An 18,133-nucleotide genomic window follows, 5' to 3' on the forward strand; every position below is an offset into this window, starting at 1 on the left:
GATCCGGAGTCGGGGAATCTGCGGCTCCCTCCGGCCTCTCCTTCCTCCGCCGCCACCACCACACACGATGCCCTGCTTCGAGCCGCCGACCCCAGGCAGCCCCGGCCGACCTGCCCCGGGCTCCCCGGTCCGGGGGTGGAAGGCTGCAGGTGGAAGGCCCCTCCACAGGATGACAACCATCCTCCGAAGAATTTGTAGGGGGAACGACAAGGCCGAAAGCAGCTCGTAACGCCTCAGGCCCGAGGCGCTGGCGAGGAGGGAGCAGGTCCCCAACCGCCCGGCGGTACAGCCGCTTCCCGCCCTGCCAGCAGAGAACTACAGCTCCCAGAAGGCCGCGGGGCGGACGCCGGCGCGCATGCGTGCGGGTGGCCAGCGGCCAGGGTGCTGCCCCGCCCCTTGGGCGCACCACCTGCAGAGGTGATTGGCTGCGTCTCGTCGCCAGCGGTGGGCTCTGATTGGCTGCGACGACGGTTGAGGCGGTTTCCGGAAGGGGGCGGTGGGAGGAGAAGCAATATGGCGACGGAGAGCGGAGAGGGACCGCAGGAGATGATGGAGGGTGAGAGCTCGCCGGGGGCTGGCACGGCCGCGGCTGCTGAGGGGGTCGGGACGGCTGGCCGCTCGAGCTCCGCCGCTCGGCGGGGCGGCTGCCAGTTGCGCGCGGTGCGGCTTGTGAGCCCTCCGCGGCCGGGCAACCCCCGGGTGTCCACCCGGAGGGCGACTGCCCGGGGGGGACGAGGCCCTGGCTGGCCGCCGAGCCGGGGCCGGCCGCCTGAGCCGGGGGGGTCGGTGTGTGTGTTACCTGGGACACCGCGTTGATGCTTTCCCCCTCCCCGGGGACTCCACGCGCGAGGGGTGGAAGAACTGGGTTTGTAGAGAGGACCGTGACGTAAAAAATAAAGATAATAAGAAGGAAATCCCATGGCATGGCGTTGTTTTTCCTCAGTCGCCCCGTGAAACGAGAGCAAATACTGAGGAGGGGGCCGAGGAGGAGCGAGGAGCTTCAGGTCCCCAGGGCCAGGGTGGCCACCAGAGCTGTAGCTGGGTAAATGGTGAAGGGATCTTGCAGGTTGTGCTGGGGAGACGGTTGCTTTTATCTGCAGGGATTTTTTCTTTTTTTATACCTTCACTTCTTCGTGTCATTGGTACTATTGTACATGATACTGATTTTTCTCTAAAAGCTTTTAAAGTGTAATAGTTCTAATTCCATCTCCATAATCTTTGGAATTGCACTTCATTGATCTAAGAAATTTCCTTTTTCCTCCAGTCTTCTTCCCAGATTGTTGGTTTTAGGAAGATGTGATGGGAGGAAAAAGTGCATCCAAAATCAAAGTAGAAACAAGGGGTAAGAGGCCTTTTATTTAAGACTAAACCTTTCATTTAGTTAACTTAGGATTTCTACTAACTGCATAGTGGTCTATGTGAATCATGGTTATTGTATCTGCTTGCTACTTCTTCCCTCCACCCCACTGCTGAAAATAGCCTAATTCTGCTATTATGTATCTTACGCAGTTGATAAGCGGATTGAATCGGAGGAGTCGGGAGACGAAGAAGGGAAGAAGCAAGCAGTTCGCTTAGTAGCAGACCTCAGTCAGCAGAGCCTGAGAGATGAGCAGAATGGCGAGACCTCCGCAGGTACCTTGCCAACCTAAATGATCGCGTTAGGAAGTGTCGTCTTACCAGTGTGTACAGTAGCATATATGTATCGGTCCTTTGTGTTTCTTGTGGCTACGTGATGGTTGTATCGATGTTAGTGAACAAGGTGGATCTGCCCTAGAGCAACCTTCTTTAAAAAATAAATAAATGGTAGTGGAATCATTGCTAAAATAAAGCTGCCTTCCTTTTTATGGAACCACTGATATTAGACCTTTGGTTTTTTCCTTATTTATTTATCCATCCACATTTCTCTTTGAAATCTTTAACATCAAAATGCAAAACACCTTTATTCATACTTTTTTTGTGGAAACATAGTAACTTCCTGTGGAAAGAAGCTGGAAATGTTCATTAGAAATAAACATAAGGAGCTTTTCATAATTCTGCTCTAGTGTATGTAGTTTTTTACCTACAGAGTTGCCAGATTCCTTTGGAAGGCAAAGACGACTATTTCTAGATAGATTGAAGGAAGCTGTCAATTTTTTTCATTTAAAAATTCTAGGACATATCAAAATTATATCTGTTTGAATCCTCCTGACTTTAAACTTGTGCTGCTGTTTTTACTGTTTGTCTTAGAACATTGGGTAGAAATGTTGACAGACTTTTTTAAGCCTGTGCATGTTTGATGGAAGGGCTTGCTTTTCAGTAGCTTGCATAGAATTTATCAGAGCAGATCCATTTCTGAAGACCCTGTATGGCAATGTGATCTGGGCTTTTGGTGCTAGGTAACAACCTGAGATGTAATAGCACCCTTTTGCTAGAGATGTTAATGTGATTATTATTGGTCTGGAAATGGAAGTGAAATAATGCAGCAAATTTTAATCCTTTTTTACTGCGCATCTACTGCAGATCCCTCCTAATCTTAACCTTGCCCATTAGAATTTGCAAAAGTATTTTCCAACCTAGTAAATTATTATGAGAATTTTAAATCTCATCTCCTAGACCTCTATCTAGGTCTAATTCATTCTTGATTGTAAAAAAACCCTAAATATTAATTAAAAGGTGCTGTGGTGATGTCTGTAAAGGTGTAAGAGCACACCTCGCAAATTGTACATCGCGAGCACTATATGATTAATACAACCATGCAGATCAATCAGTCACAGTTTTCCTTTGCATGCATGTAACATTGAGTGTTTGTTCAGCTGATGTAATTTAGCTGTGCGTTTGAGGTTATATTTTGTATGTTGTTCCCTCGGGAATTACAATATTAGAGAAAATACTTCAAGTAACGTACTTTTATTCCAGTGAAAGCAAGAAAAACACATTCAGATTTGGTCGCTGAATTACATTGGATACTATTTCATGTATTGTTACTGTATTGTTACTTCTTCTTCCAAATTGCTAGGATTCAGAAAACTTCTACTAGGGCAGAAACCAAGCAGAGGAATAATTTTGGAACATATGAGTTAGTTTCCGCAGCCAGCTTTGAGTTTCTCAGCTGAAAGGAAAATGAAGAGTTTTCCACATTTTTCACAGAAGATCATAAATAGAAAGAGCTCAAGCAGCTGAAATTTCACATTCATCATTTAGCTAATTCTCTGAGGAATAGCGCCTCTGTTTAGAAAGCTTATAACTTAACTGCATATGCATGAAAAATATTATAAATAGCTAAAAAGTGTAGTTAGGCTTTTAGTTGCTTTAAATGCTTGTGGTACTGTGAACTTACATAACTCAGTAACTACTGTTCCGTACTGCGGAATTTGGGTTTCCTGAATGTCGTATTTTTTTCCTACATCTGCAAAGCTGTGTAGCTTGCAGGCATGGGTTACACAAAAATTCACTTAAGTAACTTCACTGCCAGAGCAATGTTTTTTCCCCTTGAGAAACCTGCTGCATTAAAAATTGTGGACTAAAGCGCTGTTTGCATACTTACTGCATGCAAGGGAAATTGCAGTACTGTTTGTGAAAGTGATTGTAGAAGGGTCAGTTTAGGGTGTTTTATGTCCACTTGGTTCATAAATAAAATGTTGGTTGACAATTGATAGGACTGTAAATGTGCTAGAACCATTTTGGTTTGTCTTCGTTGCGAGAAAATGTACTTTAACGTTCTCATACCAGTACTGATTTATCAGTGTTATCGGTATACACATCTCAGACTGCTATATGGAGAATGTTTTATACACAGTACCTAAACTTTGAGAGTTGGCCTTATTACATAAATGCTAGTGCCTCTGTGTTCAGCTTTAAATTGCTTTTATTTCAGTGAATTCGATACACGTATCCTGTGTGATTTGGTTTTGCGCCTTTGGACTTGAGTGCTTTTTTTCTCACACTGGCTCTACCAGGACTGGTCACTCAAAGCTATATGGCAAAAATACGAGGAGCTACCCTTTGATAGATCCCAGAACAGAGTATTTAACACATTGACAAAACCAAATGTGTATAAATGGTCTGTAATGGGTGCTGTGATGAAACACCTAATTTTATAGAGAAGCCTGCCAGCCAAACAAGGTCGAAGAAATTTTTTTTTTTTTTTTGGTTGAAGAATTTTTTTTTTTTTAACTGAGTGCATGACTGGCTTTGTTGGATGACTTTAAAGTCTCAAAAGGAGAAGTTCCTTCACCATGAGCACTAACTACTAGTACAGCTTAATGCAAGGGGAATAGTTTGGGTTTTTATGTGATATCTCAAATAACTGTTGTTCCAAACTTGGGCAGTGTTCCTGTTGGCTGTAAATTCAGCTAGGGTGCTTGTTTGGCTTGGAGCACTTTGTGCTGGCAGCCTTTGCACCCTAGAAATAGGTCAAAGAGATGCAGCTTTGGTAGCAGCAGGGTAGGGTATCCCACTCCCCTGCTGAAGTGCATAGCTCCTGATCTGGAATTAAAATAAGAAAATTCAAGTGTTGCCCACTGCTGAAATGCAGACAGGCATATGTATGCATGCCAATTTTGGTGGCATTTCTGTACCGCCATTGAATGTCACCAAGCCTACCAGCTCATTTCGCATCCCCAAAATGTAATTTATGCTCCCTGCTAGTTTATGCTATAAAGAATATTAAAAGATGAGGGACAGAGGATTGCTTTTCAGTCTTAACTTCTGTGAGTTGGTTCTGTTAGTGCTCTTTCCTGTTTGAATGTCCAGGCAGGAGCAGTAGCCCAAATACAGCCAGGTAAATGATGGTGTGTGGAGCTATCAAAACCTTGGAGTTTGATGGCAGTATTAAAAATTGTAATGCTTGTACTGTTCATCCTTACAATACTACTTACAATGCCAAGCATCAGTAGGAAAAACACTCGTTAAGTATAGGGGACATTTGGCATTTACAAGGATGTTGTAACCATGCTGGGCTATAAAAATGGTTGTTACTTCTGGGTTAATGGAACGAGCTTGCATACAGTAATGCAGGAGTTAATGCAAAGCCTTTGGGATTTGACTGTAATTAAAGTTCCTTGGTTTTTTGGCAGTACGTACAGAAGCTACACACATGAAGTGGAAAGGGATTGCATGTTGTATGTCTGTTTTGCAAAGTCAAATTAGACTTTCTTTGGAAATTGATGCAACCAGCACGCCGTCTTCAACAAATAGGAATCGGGCATGAATTATTCAGCATGAATTTATCCAGTAAACTTCGCTCCCTCTTGTGCTCTGATAGAAGCACAGCAAATGTTGGGCTGTCTTCCAGAGCTATAAAGGCATTTCCCAAGAAAATGTATGCAGTGTGATAAACAATGTTTTCTAGCATATTAGTGAGTTCAGTCAAACAAAAGAAGGGAGATCCATGCAAAAGTGTGCACAACATCGACATAAACTGGCAGTATTTATGAAAGAAAAGCTGAACGATGGGATTGCTGAGATGCTTGGTCATTCCTGGCACTATCACTAGACAGTTTAGATTCCTTCTTGGCAATGTTGTATTAGGTTGTCGGAAGAGCACAGACACTTTGGATGGATAATGGCCCTAAGTGTAAAGAAAAGGAATCTTGCCCAGATCAGTCTTAAGCCAGCATTTTTCAGCAGCCACACAGGCAGGCTGGGGAAGGTGCCGTTCTTTCTCTCTTTTGCATCTAGGCATGAAACTCTGTTGTTAAGAAAGCTTTTTTTCACGACTAGATGTCACGATGACAGCCAAATAGCTGAAGTGTATTTCTAATGCAGCAGAATATCTGAACTGTGCATCTCATGTGTTTCTTCTTCTGAGGAGCATTTGCTCCCTTTGTCTCTCTGGATGTTAGCCATTGTTTTCTTGCCTTTAGCTATCAGGTAGCAGAAGTTTATAATGTATTTGCTTCTCCTGCAGGAGAAGCAGAGACACCAGTGGACATGGAGACAATTAGCCTGGACCCAGAAGCTGAGGTAAAGGCAGATTTTTGTCCTTACGGACTTTATACAGCAGGAAGAAAAGGTGGGCAAAGGCAAGTATGGAAACCTGGTTAAAAGATCTAATTCTTCTGAAGGTGCTGGCTACCATGTTCTTCCCCAGAATTGATTCAGAGCCTTTAGACTAGAAGTAGAGGTGTTTTATTCTTGATCAGTAGCTGAAACATTTTGTTAGTAATTTAGAATTTTAAATTAAGCGTGGAGGCACTGAAAGTGGGGCTATGCTGCAAGCATTATTGACGGGCTACGAGCTTTTGTGAGAGTATCTTTAGTGAACTGATTGCTGCTGTCAGACCCGTGATTTGTAATAGGCACAGCTACTTAACTGGCCTTGTGCCTTGGCGTCGGCAGCCTGGTGAGCCTGTTAGCTGGAGAGTTTTTGAGCTTGGATGGTGAAGTGCTCTATTTCTCTTTGATTGACTGACCTGCAAAACTGGAACATCTGGGGCTGGACAGCACAGATGTGAAGTGCATCAGCTGATTGCCCGTGCAGAGCTAATGTTCACAGAACCACCGGATTATTTGAACTATCAGTGGTTCCTGTTCATCTGAGGCCTGGAACTGGAAATAGCAAGGTATGTTCCGGTTAAGCCCTAGCAAAGTGGGTAAGAGAATTTTATGCAACGCTTTATTCATGCTAGACAGCAGAATTTGTCTGTTTCAGTAAATTCAGAATTTACTGCAAAAGATTTCTAATTTTGGTGAATCAGTGCTCAGACTCAGGGCAGGGCTGTTGCCTTTTCACAGATCCTGTGTTTGCAGTTGACAAGCTTAGGCCACGTGCTTCACCTGTGGTGGTAAAATCATGTGCCAGACCTAATTTTCACAAGCTCTTTGAAGGGAAGTTTTAATGAGCTACACGTTTTGTAAGACTGTAATTTTCCTTACAACAAAGTACCAGGTTGGTCTTTGAATAGTGTTCTGAAACAACTGCTGAATCCCTCCGTTTCTCTTTCAGGATGTTGACTTGAATCATTTCCGAATTGGGAAGATTGAAGGATTTGAGGTGCTCAAGAAAGTGAAGGTAACAGTCCTAAGGAATAGAGAATGCCTCTTGGAACTGGAGATTTTTGCATATCTAACCTATAAGAGGACAGATACAGGAGTCTCTTTTTGGCTGAGATCCTAACGAGTTCACTTCGTGTGTAACTGAAGGAGGTAGTGTTTACCCATTTGTCAAGTAGTAATAAAAATCCTGGGGTTTTGCAAGTTGGTTTTGGAAGTGGATGAGAGACAACGCATCAGGGCTCATCCGAAGAGATACATTCTGTACTTGCACAGCAGGCTTAACATAGAATAATGTAGATTGGAGAGGACCTCTGGAGGTCTCTAGTAAACCCCTGCTCAAAGCAGGTCCAGTTAGAGCGTGTTGTTTAAGGCCTTCTCCAGTCAAGCTCTTGAGTATTTCCAAGGATGGAGGTTAGATAGCTTCTCTGGGCTGCTGTTATAGTGTCTGACCATCTTCATGGTAAAAAGATTTCCTTCTGTAGAGTTGGAATAAAACAAGAAAAGATTCTGTTTAAAAAAACCCAAAAACCCAAGAAAACTTAATGGGGAAAAAAAAAACCCCAACCTTATTGTCGATATGCCAAAAGGCATTACATGCTGTCATTCACATCCGTTTTCCTGTCTGTTTTTAAACTTTTCCCCAACTATTAGACTCTATGTCTCCGTCAGAATTTGATTAAGCGCATTGAGAACCTGGAACAATTGCAGACCTTGCGGGAACTGGATCTCTATGACAATCAAATTCGGAAGATTGAGAACTTGGAGTCTCTGGTGGATCTTGAGTGAGTCCAGGGGAATCACCGGGATTAGGCTGAGGGTGGTTTGCTGCTCACTGAGTTACTCATGCTGTACTTATTCCAGTATTTATCACCCAGGCCTTTCTCACGATTCATTTGGGTGCTCTGTGAAGGTTAACGTCTGTTCTCCATTGATATTTAACCTGTGCAGTAAGCTAGTTTCATTATGCTGAAGCTCACCAGGGACAGTCAGCTGGAAATGAAATGTGTGCTGTATAAAGCAGTGAGAATGATAGGTGGTTGCAGCTTCTATGCAGGTGTGGAAGCGCTCAGGCACCCCTTGCTCTTGGCAGCGAGAGCTCTGTATAACAGGTTTTTATTGCTGCAAAAAATGACAAGAGATTTCAGGTGAGATTAGGGCTTTTTTTGGAGGGTGTTGGGGAAGGAGTAGTGCTCTTCCCGGTTCCTGGCACTTCTCTGTGATCACTCTGGAGATACATTACAAAACTGTTCCCACTGGGGTGAGGAGCGCTCGCCTACTTCCCACAGTCATAACTGCTTCATGCTTATGGGAGGCCTTGACATTGTCCTGTCAGAGGCAGATCTTGTAGGCATGTACCTTTCCCAGGGAATATGCAGTACTGGAGATTGGCTTCCTCCCACAGTGGCAGCTCCACGGCTGGGCAAAATGGTGGCTATCTTCTGCATGCGACAGGTTTTTTTCTTTTTTTCCCCCTGACACGCTGTAGAAGTATTTTGAAAGTTCTATTTGTTGTCATTTCTGATAAAAGGAAATGACACTTATGACTCTAGCTTCAAGGCCTAGCAAAGTGCCTGATCTCTGCAGACAGTGAGGTTCCCCACCAATTTACAAGTGCCTCTTCCAGAATCATCCATGCCTGGTGGACTGAAGACGCCTTTGTTTTATTTTATCTCAGGATCCTGGACATCTCCTTTAACGTTCTGCGACACATTGAAGGACTAGATCGGCTCACCCAACTTAAAAAACTCTTCTTTGTCAACAACAAAATCAGCAAAATTGAGAATTTGAGCAACTTGCAGATGCTACAGATGTTAGAGTTGGGATCCAATCGAATTCGGGTAGGCTTGCTCTACAAGATGTTAGCTGGAGAGTTTTGAGCTCTTTGGCTTGGGATTAGCCTTTTCTGAAAGTGCACTTCATTGACTTTTACTTGCAATTTTGTTCTTTTTATTGTTCCAGTCATTTAATGTATAATTGCTTATTGCTGCGCATGCTGGATCCTTTAATTATGTATGCATGTAGTGCCTGGCTACTAAATTACTCTTTATGAATTTCTCTCTTTAATGAACCCATGCATCCCCTGTGTGTTGCCTTTTGCAGATGGCCGTTTCCTCCTGCTAGAGAGCCAAGCCTATCAAAACTGGCAATTATCGTTTTTTCTTACCTTCCTAGAGGCTGGCGCTGTGTCGATAAAACCTATTGAATGCAAATTTAATTCTAGTTTGATTTGTATGTGTAACTGATAACCTGCTACATCAGTCAGTCTCACTCAGGAAAAAGATTTTCTTTAGGCTTTGCTCTGAAATGCCTCAAAAACCTGGTACTGTACTGCTGATTACTTTTTTTTTTATTGTGCAGTTTGTGATTTTTTCAATTTAGGCGATTTAAAATCTGTGCCACTTAAAGGGAAGCAGTTCTGAGTAGTCTCTCCTGTCCTTAAGGTATGCTTTTCTGCATTTTGCCCAGTTTGTAAGAGAACTGGTGAAACAGATGACACAAAAGACTTGCAACATGCAAAGTAAACTATTAATTTTTTAGAAGCTTTTTCAATTATATATGCTTTAGAAAACACTTGTAAAAGATGAGTGCGTTTCAGTCTGAAAATTGTCTAAGTTGGCGCTCCCTATTTACAGTCTCTGAAAAATTGTTATGCTGAAAGAGCAAATTAGGAAAAGAACTGTTTGTCCTCTGTATTTCAAGCCTTGTGGAAGCACAGTTCTCTTTCTAGAAAAGAAAGGAACTTCAACTATTATAAACAGCCTTTTAAGGCAGAAATGTATGCTGTTTTTCTGAACTGGAAAAATTTTATTTTGCTCCTAAAGCTAAACTGGACTGAATTCTTTTCCATCCAAAGGAATTTCTACTTTGGAAATGAAATTACTTAGAGGAGTAAATCTAGAGTGTAAGAACATCAGCCAGATCAGATGAGTGATTAGGAACCTTAAAGTTTGCGTAGGCTGGGGGAACATGAGTTAGAGAGAGAGATGCACTTTCCTTTATGCAGAAACGTAACAGGCAAAACACGCTGATCCTTACATTTCAAAAGCTGGGTTAAGCAAAACTGTACTGTATTCCATATCTAAGCATCATTACCTTCTGCAAAAAAAAAAAAAAATCCAGCTAGATTTCTGAATTGATACTTAGGCGGTACATTGCCACCAATGTTGTCAAGCCAAAGAATGTCTTTTAAAGAATTAGGTTAGATTTTTTTTATGTGTGTTTTCTCAGTGTTGTGCCTGAGCAATATTAACAAAACAACCAAAAAACCCAAAGTTATCACTGTATGGGTAACGCAAGCTTCTTAAATTATTTTTAGCATTTTTTCTGTTTATCTGTTAATTCTGTTGTGGCTTCTTCAAACAGCACTGCTCTATGCTCCTAATTGCTTTACTGGAGTGAGTAACCTGTGGCTAGGCATGAAGAACTACATCTCATGTTATTTGGGGACACCTAAAACTCTTTTAATAGTCTTCTGTTGGTAGGGTGGCCTGGCTATGTGCTTTACAGGTGGGCATATCCTTAACTCTTTAGGGTAAAAGCCTATGGACTGTCTGTTCAGGGAGCATTCTTGGCTCTGAGGTGCCTGATGTACTCATCCTCTGTGCATTAAAGCTTCTGCAGTAATGCTGTCTTAGTCATTTTGCTGCACACTCTAATCTTTTGGAGTGCACGGAGTCCGTCATGACTTACTAAGCACTTGTAGTCCTGTTCCTTTTGTATGAATGCTGGGGAAGCAGAACTTTATGCTTGAGCTGATACATTTCATGCTTTTTTTCTAAAGTTGGACTGAGGCAACTATAAGGCAAGCACTTCTTTATTTGTTCCTTAGTTTTTTTCCCTTTGTGTCCATCTGTTTCATACTCTCACTTAAGTGTGGCTTTTTTATAGCTGTAAGTAGCTTTTTTTCCCCCTGTTTCTTCTCAGTATCCTCAGAGTCACAAGCATTTCCTCCTCAGGGCTGGGGGAGCTACCAATGAGCAACAAATCTTATCATTTTCTTGCAAGGTCAAAACAGGGGTAAGTCCACAGGCTAGGAGAAGGGTGAATCCAATGAGCTGATAAACACCTTATGTTGAATCTGTCGGCAATTGTGGGATAGAGGTTGAAAACCTTCTTTCCTTTCCAGAGTGTATCTATAAATTCATAGGGTGTGTGTTTGTGTCCATCTTCCTCTTCCTTCCTTTATACACGCACCGATAAACGTGCATGCGTGCGCGCGCGCGCACACATGCAGAGTAATCCAAGTGGTGCTAGGACTCAGTGGCCTGTCTCACCAGCGCTGCTAGTCTCTGAAACTCTGCCAGGCAAGAAGGATGTGGAAAAGCTGAGATGTCACAAGGCAGTTGAGCACAGATGCATAGCTTGTGGGTATCTATATCCATATTACTGTTCTTCTGTGAGCTGAAGTCTGTTTTTAAAATTCTTGTCTCTTTTAACAGCACCTTTTTTTGAACTAAGAGGCTTTCCCCTGCAAAAAAACACTGTGTTTTCTTTCCTTCTGTTTACAGGAGCCTTTTCTAAGTCCACCCTTTTCCCCTTTTCTTGCCCTTTTTTCTCTCTTCTGTTCGTGCTTTCTGGTGCACCTTCCTTTGTAAATAAAGAATATTGTTGTTCTTGATGCCTCACAGAGATCCTTATTTTCTCCCACTGAAGGCTGAGCTCAGGACTTAAACTGGTATAGTGTATATGTTCTGCCAGTAACAGGTATATTTAAAACATGTACATCACTTAAATTGGTATGTGTATGTTCTGCCAGTAGCATGAATGTATAGCCAGTAGTTAAATATATTAACACATATACCCATGAGACAGTTAACCTTGCGTATGACAGAGAAACTGTTGTGCAGAGAAGCTAAACAGCTTGCCTCTGACTATGTTATGCAGTCACTGATGGTCAGGACTAAATTTGCAAATTGTATTTTTTTCCTCACAGATTCTCTTTCCATTTGCTAGTGACAGATTTTTCTTGCTTCACAAATGAGTATCTCCTGCCCTGGATACACCTCATGGCCCAGGGAATGTCACTTCCAGTGCTCCCTGAGCCTTTTCGTTCTCTACTCTTGCTGCCTGGACAGTGGAGGCAACAGCCGGGACAAAGTGACGTGACCCTTGCTGAAAATCAGCGAACAGCAGTGCCACAAGCCAGCTGTCACCCGGGCTGAGGTTCACTGTCACCGCACAAAGTCCTGCACTTACTCTGCTCTTGGGTCCCAAGGGAGGCCCTACTTTGTGCGCGCTTTGTGTGTGGAATTGGCAGGCTTGTGTTTCTCGGGAGTGCAGCTCCGTGGGTCAAGGCTGTAAAATGCCAACCACGTCTACAGGTTGGTGTTTTGCGTCGCAGCAATAACGCTGTCTCCTTTGGTCATTTTGCAGGCAATTGAAAACATCGACACCTTGGCTAATCTTGACAGTCTGTTCCTTGGAAAGAATAAAATCACTAAGCTCCAGAACTTGGATGCGCTGACAAACTTGACTGTGCTCAGTATACAGGTATTGATTCTACTTTGTACTGTTATGTTTTGAACAGCCTCGGTTACGTGAACCACCTTGTAATTTATGATAAGCTCTTCTGAATCAGCACGTCTTCAGTGTTTGAGTCAAACTCCTGTACTGGAAGAAAGTGTGATGTTCTCTGCGCTGTCTTTTCTCATCCTTTCATACTAAATGAGATTGACAGACACTGATAAAATGATAAAACAAAGGTTTGATTTTTATGGAAGAGAGAACAGGAAATGAATGTTATCCCCCATTTCCTTCCTGAAATACTGTTTTCTAATACGTTACAATAACATCAAATGAGTTACGCCAGGGAAGTCGTTATAATGGCAGTGGGCTCAGTGTCACTGCCTTCTTCCTGAAGAGGGAAGAAATGTGAACAAGGCTGTGCTAAATGAAATCTGTCCTTAATGAGCTTATGGAAAGTTTCTTCCATTTTAAAAGGTGGAATAAAAGATACTCAACTGATTTCTTTCGTTGAGTCTCCTTCTCATCCATATGACAATGCTAGTGCATTCTAATATGTCTTACAGCTGTTGGTAAGGAAGGCATACTCGCTACATGTTGTAGTACCTGTATGCATCACTGTTCTACAGGATGTAAAGAATTATGTACAGCAGAGTGTATTGACATTGAAGTGTTGTAACTTCTCTTCTGACCATCCCATTAAAAAGACCTGCAAAATGAATGCTATTAATGTGTAGACCTGTTGTTTCTAAAGACACCAAGTGGAAAACTTTCAGGGTACAGCTTTTGATGGGAAGGTCGGAGTCTGATTCTTCTAAACTTAGAGACTTTGGCTCCCATGGAACTTCCTTGTGCATCGGTGGTACCGTGATCAAATGAGCTGAGCTCATGCGATCGATGTGGACCCAAGCAGACTGTTTCCCCTTCGCATCCGTACTTCAGAGAAATGCTTTTTCTCCAATGACTTACTTGGGTTTTGGTTTGTTTAGAGTGGACTTAAACTGCTGTTACACTTGCAGAATAACCGTCTGACCAAGATTGAGGGGCTGCAGAGCTTGGTGAATTTGCGCGAGTTGTACCTCAGCCACAATGGCATCGAAGTCATCGAGGGACTGGAGAACAATGTGAGCAGGCTCTTGCTAACTGTGTGACAGAATTGTTGCCCTAAGCCGCTCCCGTTAGTGGCTGTGCTTTTCTGGAAGTTTTCGTTCCTCAGCTTCCCCAGTTACATGTGGGGTCCCTGGAGTTTTCTTGAAAAGACCACAAAGATCCAAGTATTTGTTATGTTAAAATATCTTGCATGGGTGAAGCTCCTCCAGATCTTCTGGAGTAGAATTGTTTTCATGACCTGGGGAGGGGAAGCACAAGATGTGGTGAATGCAGCAGCCTGGCTGATCTTCAGCAATGGAAAGACGGAAGGCCGCAGCTGGCTGGCTGCTGCAGCCTTTCAGACAGCACTTTGTAGATAACCATGAGTTCTTTTCTGTAGGACAACTCCTCGAGCTGGGAGTGAGAGGGACAAAGCTGTGGCATGTGGCTTGCCTTCGTGTCAGTATACATTTCTAGATTTCCTGATAGGATTGATTTCACAGAAGCCTGTGGTGTTTTCATTCTCACCCAACAGTAGATGGCATTGTCAGAGAGCAGAGACAATCTGGAACTTAGTTGGCTGTGTCCAAGGCAGAAAAAAAACCCCTTTTTCTAAAACCCTTGACTTTCCTGCTGCAAGAAGTTTGTTCAACTTTGCTGCTCGAGAGGACGTGTATGATCGGATTTTTAATGGATTCCTCCTCTTAATGTACTACGAGGAAAGCTCACTTTTTATGAGCCCTTGGCTGGCAGTTGCCATCCGGCCAGTAATTGCCTTCATTTTTGTCACATGGCTTCTGGGAGGTCAGTAACCCAGCTTAATTAAAAACAGTCTTCCTTGCTGTATTTAGGCAGTGAGAGTTCTTGTGCTGCATGTAAGCAGCTGGCAATAATGTGTCTTTGCTTCTGACAGCTTCCAGCTCTGGGCCTGAAAAAAGTGGGACAGAGAAGATGAAAGGAAATCCGGTCTAATGTTTTTGTGTTTGCTTGTCTAGAACAAACTCACAATGCTGGACATTGCATCCAACAGAATCAAGAAGATTGAAAATATCAGTCACCTAACAGAGCTGCAGGAATTCTGGGTAAGCGCGGGCTGGAGCTGTTCCCTGAACTGTCTGTACAACCGTGAAAGAAACCCTTCTGATGGGGAGCAGTGGGAGGGTGGTGTACACGTATGTCTTGGAGTAAACTCTTCTTGTTCTGGTGACCAGCTTTGAGATCTTGATAGTCTGGATGGATAGAGTATGTGATGGTTTCCCCTAAGGAAAGAGCTGAGCTTCAAAAAAATCTTTGCAGGGCTTTGCTTAGTGGTAACAAACCTGTCTACCTAGGAAATAGGCCCTGCCTTCACGCTTGTGATGGTTACGAAACAGCCCTACTGTGTCCTATTTTTGCAGATCTCGTCTTTCTTTAAGTGAGCATGACGGTGTAATGGGGGAAGCTGATACTGTCTCACCACTACACCAGAGCACGGTACCTGTTCAGAGCAGTCAATATGTTCGCATTTTTATAAATATGAAGAAAATGAAGCCATGTTCTGGTTTACTTCCATTCGTATGAGGTAGATAACTGCTTAGGGTTGCTTCTGTTTCTTTCTGGCACCCTAAATAGCTAAGCCCTTTGTCATTCATAACTCTGGTCAGGAGATACGCAGAGACACCCCCTCCTGAAACATCAGTACCCTGCCATATTTGGGAGCTGTGTACAAATCTGCTCAAGTTTTGGGGAAAAAGCAGCAGATGTTCATGAGTTGGCACGTGCTTTAGCTCTCGTAGAGTTTCTGCATGTTGAGGCAGAGAATAAGAGTTGTGCTGCTTAATGTCTGTCATTTGGGGTTCAGTTATTTAAACTCTTGGGCAGAGGCTGAGATAAAAGGAGTGGAAGGCAGCTGCAAATGAAACCAAGCTAGAGCCTGGAGTCCAGGATATTTGGGCTGTTTTCGTCATCTTGCAGTGTGGCTTAGCAGATGGCTAGTGGTGTTATCTGGCCGTGCCTGTTCCGTAAGGAACTCTTTAAATAACAGGAGCCGAGAAGCCCGTTTAACATGACATCTTTTGGGCAGTAAAAATGAGACAGTGCAGTGTGGCTGGCATGGGACCTGTCACGATCCTTTGCAATTGCCTCCAGTCTTCCTCTTTGCTGTTGCTCCGCTTATAGAAGGCGGCATTGCACAGCTGTTTCCACTTCTTTTACAGAAAGTAAAGGGAAGATCCTAACCTCATTGGACTTCCTTTGCGAAAACACTAGTGCGTTTAGAGAGTCCTTTGTCAAAGCAGAGCATTGGCCAAGATCTGTTAGCTGAACCCGGAAAAAGCCCTCCTGGCTTTTTTCCAGTTTAACACTGTTTTTAAAAAAAGGTTATGTGCTTCTTGATAAAGAGCAGGGCAGAATTTTCTTTGATATGAACAAGTGTTGCATCTACTAATTTATACTTTTGCACTGACGGTAGAGTTGAAGCCACATAACAAAGTCCTTTAACACCTTCAGGAAGCAGAATTTCAAATCCTAGATACCCTGGGAACCTTCTAACAGTTTCCCAGCGCCACCTCCCAGCACCGCTGGAGGGACTGAGACATCCCAAGGTCAAGTGACTTGGCTGAAGTAACGTTGCGATGAGCTGTAGCAGCATGAAAGAGCTGGCAGGTTTTCTTCGGAGTCTTGGTCCAGGGTCTTAACTACAAAGCCATCTTCAGCTGGAAGACTGGCAGTCCCAATGATGAAGGAATTTTCTTTCACTGAACTACCTGGAGGGAGGCAACTGGAGAAGACAGAGCTGCTTATCTGCCACACAGCAAACAGGGTGCACAAAGTTTCCAGTTTACCGTGGGTGCCCGATGCGAGGAAGAACAGTTGTTGAGGGGGGCCAGAGCCAATCCATTGTTGTTTTTTTTTTTTTCTTTTTAAAATTATTTTTTATTTAAAGGTGGTATTGCTGTAGTGACTGCCTCTGTATCCAAAAGCAAAGGGTTGGCTGAAGCCTCTAGGTTGGACAGCACGTGGCCACCTTGCACACTTCGCTTCCTCGCCAGGCAGTTGAAGCGTTCATCCCCTTGCCTGGGAATTCCTTTGCAGTGCCAGCAATGAGGCAGCTCCTGGGTTGACAGGAGGAGAACCTGAATCGGAGAGCTTGGCGCTTTCTCCGGAGTGCAGAAGCAGTTTTTGTGGGGAAGTGATGTAGAGGGGAGAGGAAAGCATCAGTTTTCGCATCAGTTTGGGACCTTCTTTAATGCTTCCTGGGAAGTCATGAAAGTAAAGATAGATGTCGCAGTGGAAGAAAATCTTGAGATAAAGATTTCCAGCCCTTAAATGAACAGTGTATGGGCTGGGACACTATAAAGAGACTGTCTCAGTGTCTTGCTGGGTCTTTCCCAGCATACTAGTTGGACTGGATACACTGTCTGAAGGGTGGAGCATTTGACTGGCAACCCAGGACGGTGTGGGAAAGTGGGAGATGGTTAGCGAGGCCTGGAGTGAGAGACAGGAAAGCACATCTCGGAGGTTCCGGGGGGAGAAGGGTCGTGTAGACAGGGTCTTCTTGGATGCGTGTGAGGACTGTACAGCGTTACTGCCCCTGGGTGGTAGTAATCCTCCTGAGCAGCGTCGGTGTGGCTAGGTTCCTGCTAACCAGGCTTAGCTTGGAAGCATCTGTTTGTGTGAGTGTGCCTATGTGTGCTCTGCAGATGAACGATAATCTCGTCGAGAGCTGGAGCGACCTGGATGAGCTGAAAGGAGCGAAGAACTTGGAAACTGTATATCTGGAGCGAAACCCCTTGCAGAAGGATCCCCAGTACCGGCGCAAAATCATGCTGGCCCTCCCGACTGTCCGGCAGATTGATGCCACGTTTGTTCGATTCTGAACCTCCTGCTGCCCTCTCTCTCCTGCCCTCCTCGGAGAAATGTCCCAACTGGGTTTTTTATCCACTTACCACTCCCCAGGTCTTCAGTACACTGACACTCGCAGAGCAAACGGTCAATAAAAAGCACTGAATACCAGATCTTGTGTACAATGCACTCATTGTTTTTGAAATGTTGTTGTTATTATTATTAAATCTTAACACAAGAGACTTCCTTGTGCTTGCGTCTTCTTTGTGAGGGAGGTTTTGTCAGCAAGTGTTTGCAACAGACTGAAGCCGCTTGGAGCCACTTGCTGACGTTTGTTGACACACCTCCAGGTTGGTAACGTCCTTGCAAACATCACTTCCAGATCCAGGCTCAACGGTGGTCTGTAAAAATGCAAAAAGAGTGACCGTGTTGACCTGGGGGAGAATGATGGAGATGCCCATCCAGGTTATCAGGTGTGAGCGAGTGCTAAATATCCGCGTGTGAAGCTTGGGCTGAGGGGAAAGGTTAGCCTTTCTGTAGCAATTTTTATTTTTTTTTTAAACCCAGCTGGAAGCTCATTAGAGGACTGAGGACAAAGAGCTGGAGGTATGAAAGCAGCGTGGGGATGTACGTGCCTGCGTAAGCTACCGGCCCTCACGGAGCCACCGGTGGTAGGGCTTCCATGTTGAAATGTAGTGCTGTAGACGGCGGTGGGAACTGGAAAAGGGGCTGAAAGGAGTGAGATAAGAGGGGCTATGGGTTCCGATTGAGGACATGAGGGCTC

At 43.9% G+C, this 18,133-nt stretch overlaps 1 protein-coding gene across 4 annotated transcripts; it reads left to right on the forward strand.

Moving 5' to 3' along the window:
• The first annotated feature begins 505 nt into the window (after positions 1–505).
• PPP1R7 (protein phosphatase 1 regulatory subunit 7) lies at positions 506–17,591 on the forward strand. 4 transcript variants are annotated; one of them, XM_050902529.1, is made up of 11 exons: positions 506–556; positions 1,265–1,342; positions 1,510–1,632; positions 5,888–5,943; positions 6,926–6,991; positions 7,627–7,757; positions 8,651–8,813; positions 12,349–12,465; positions 13,458–13,562; positions 14,523–14,609; positions 17,208–17,591. In XM_050902529.1, exons 2-11 carry the CDS (start codon positions 1,300–1,302, stop codon positions 17,382–17,384), a joined length of 1,068 nt encoding a protein of 355 aa, XP_050758486.1. In that variant the 5' UTR covers positions 506–556; positions 1,265–1,299; the 3' UTR covers positions 17,385–17,591. The 4 variants fall into 4 exon arrangements, with proteins under 4 accessions (XP_050758486.1, XP_050758488.1, XP_050758487.1 ...); XM_050902531.1 differs by having other exon boundaries at positions 5,891–5,943; XM_050902530.1 differs by lacking the exon at positions 1,265–1,342 and having other exon boundaries at positions 514–556.
• The last annotated feature ends 542 nt before the right edge of the window (positions 17,592–18,133 follow it).

The sequence above is a fragment of the Gymnogyps californianus genome, chromosome 10 (genome assembly GCF_018139145.2).
Source record: "Gymnogyps californianus isolate 813 chromosome 10, ASM1813914v2, whole genome shotgun sequence".
NCBI classification, from domain to species: Eukaryota; Metazoa; Chordata; class Aves; order Accipitriformes; family Cathartidae; genus Gymnogyps; species Gymnogyps californianus.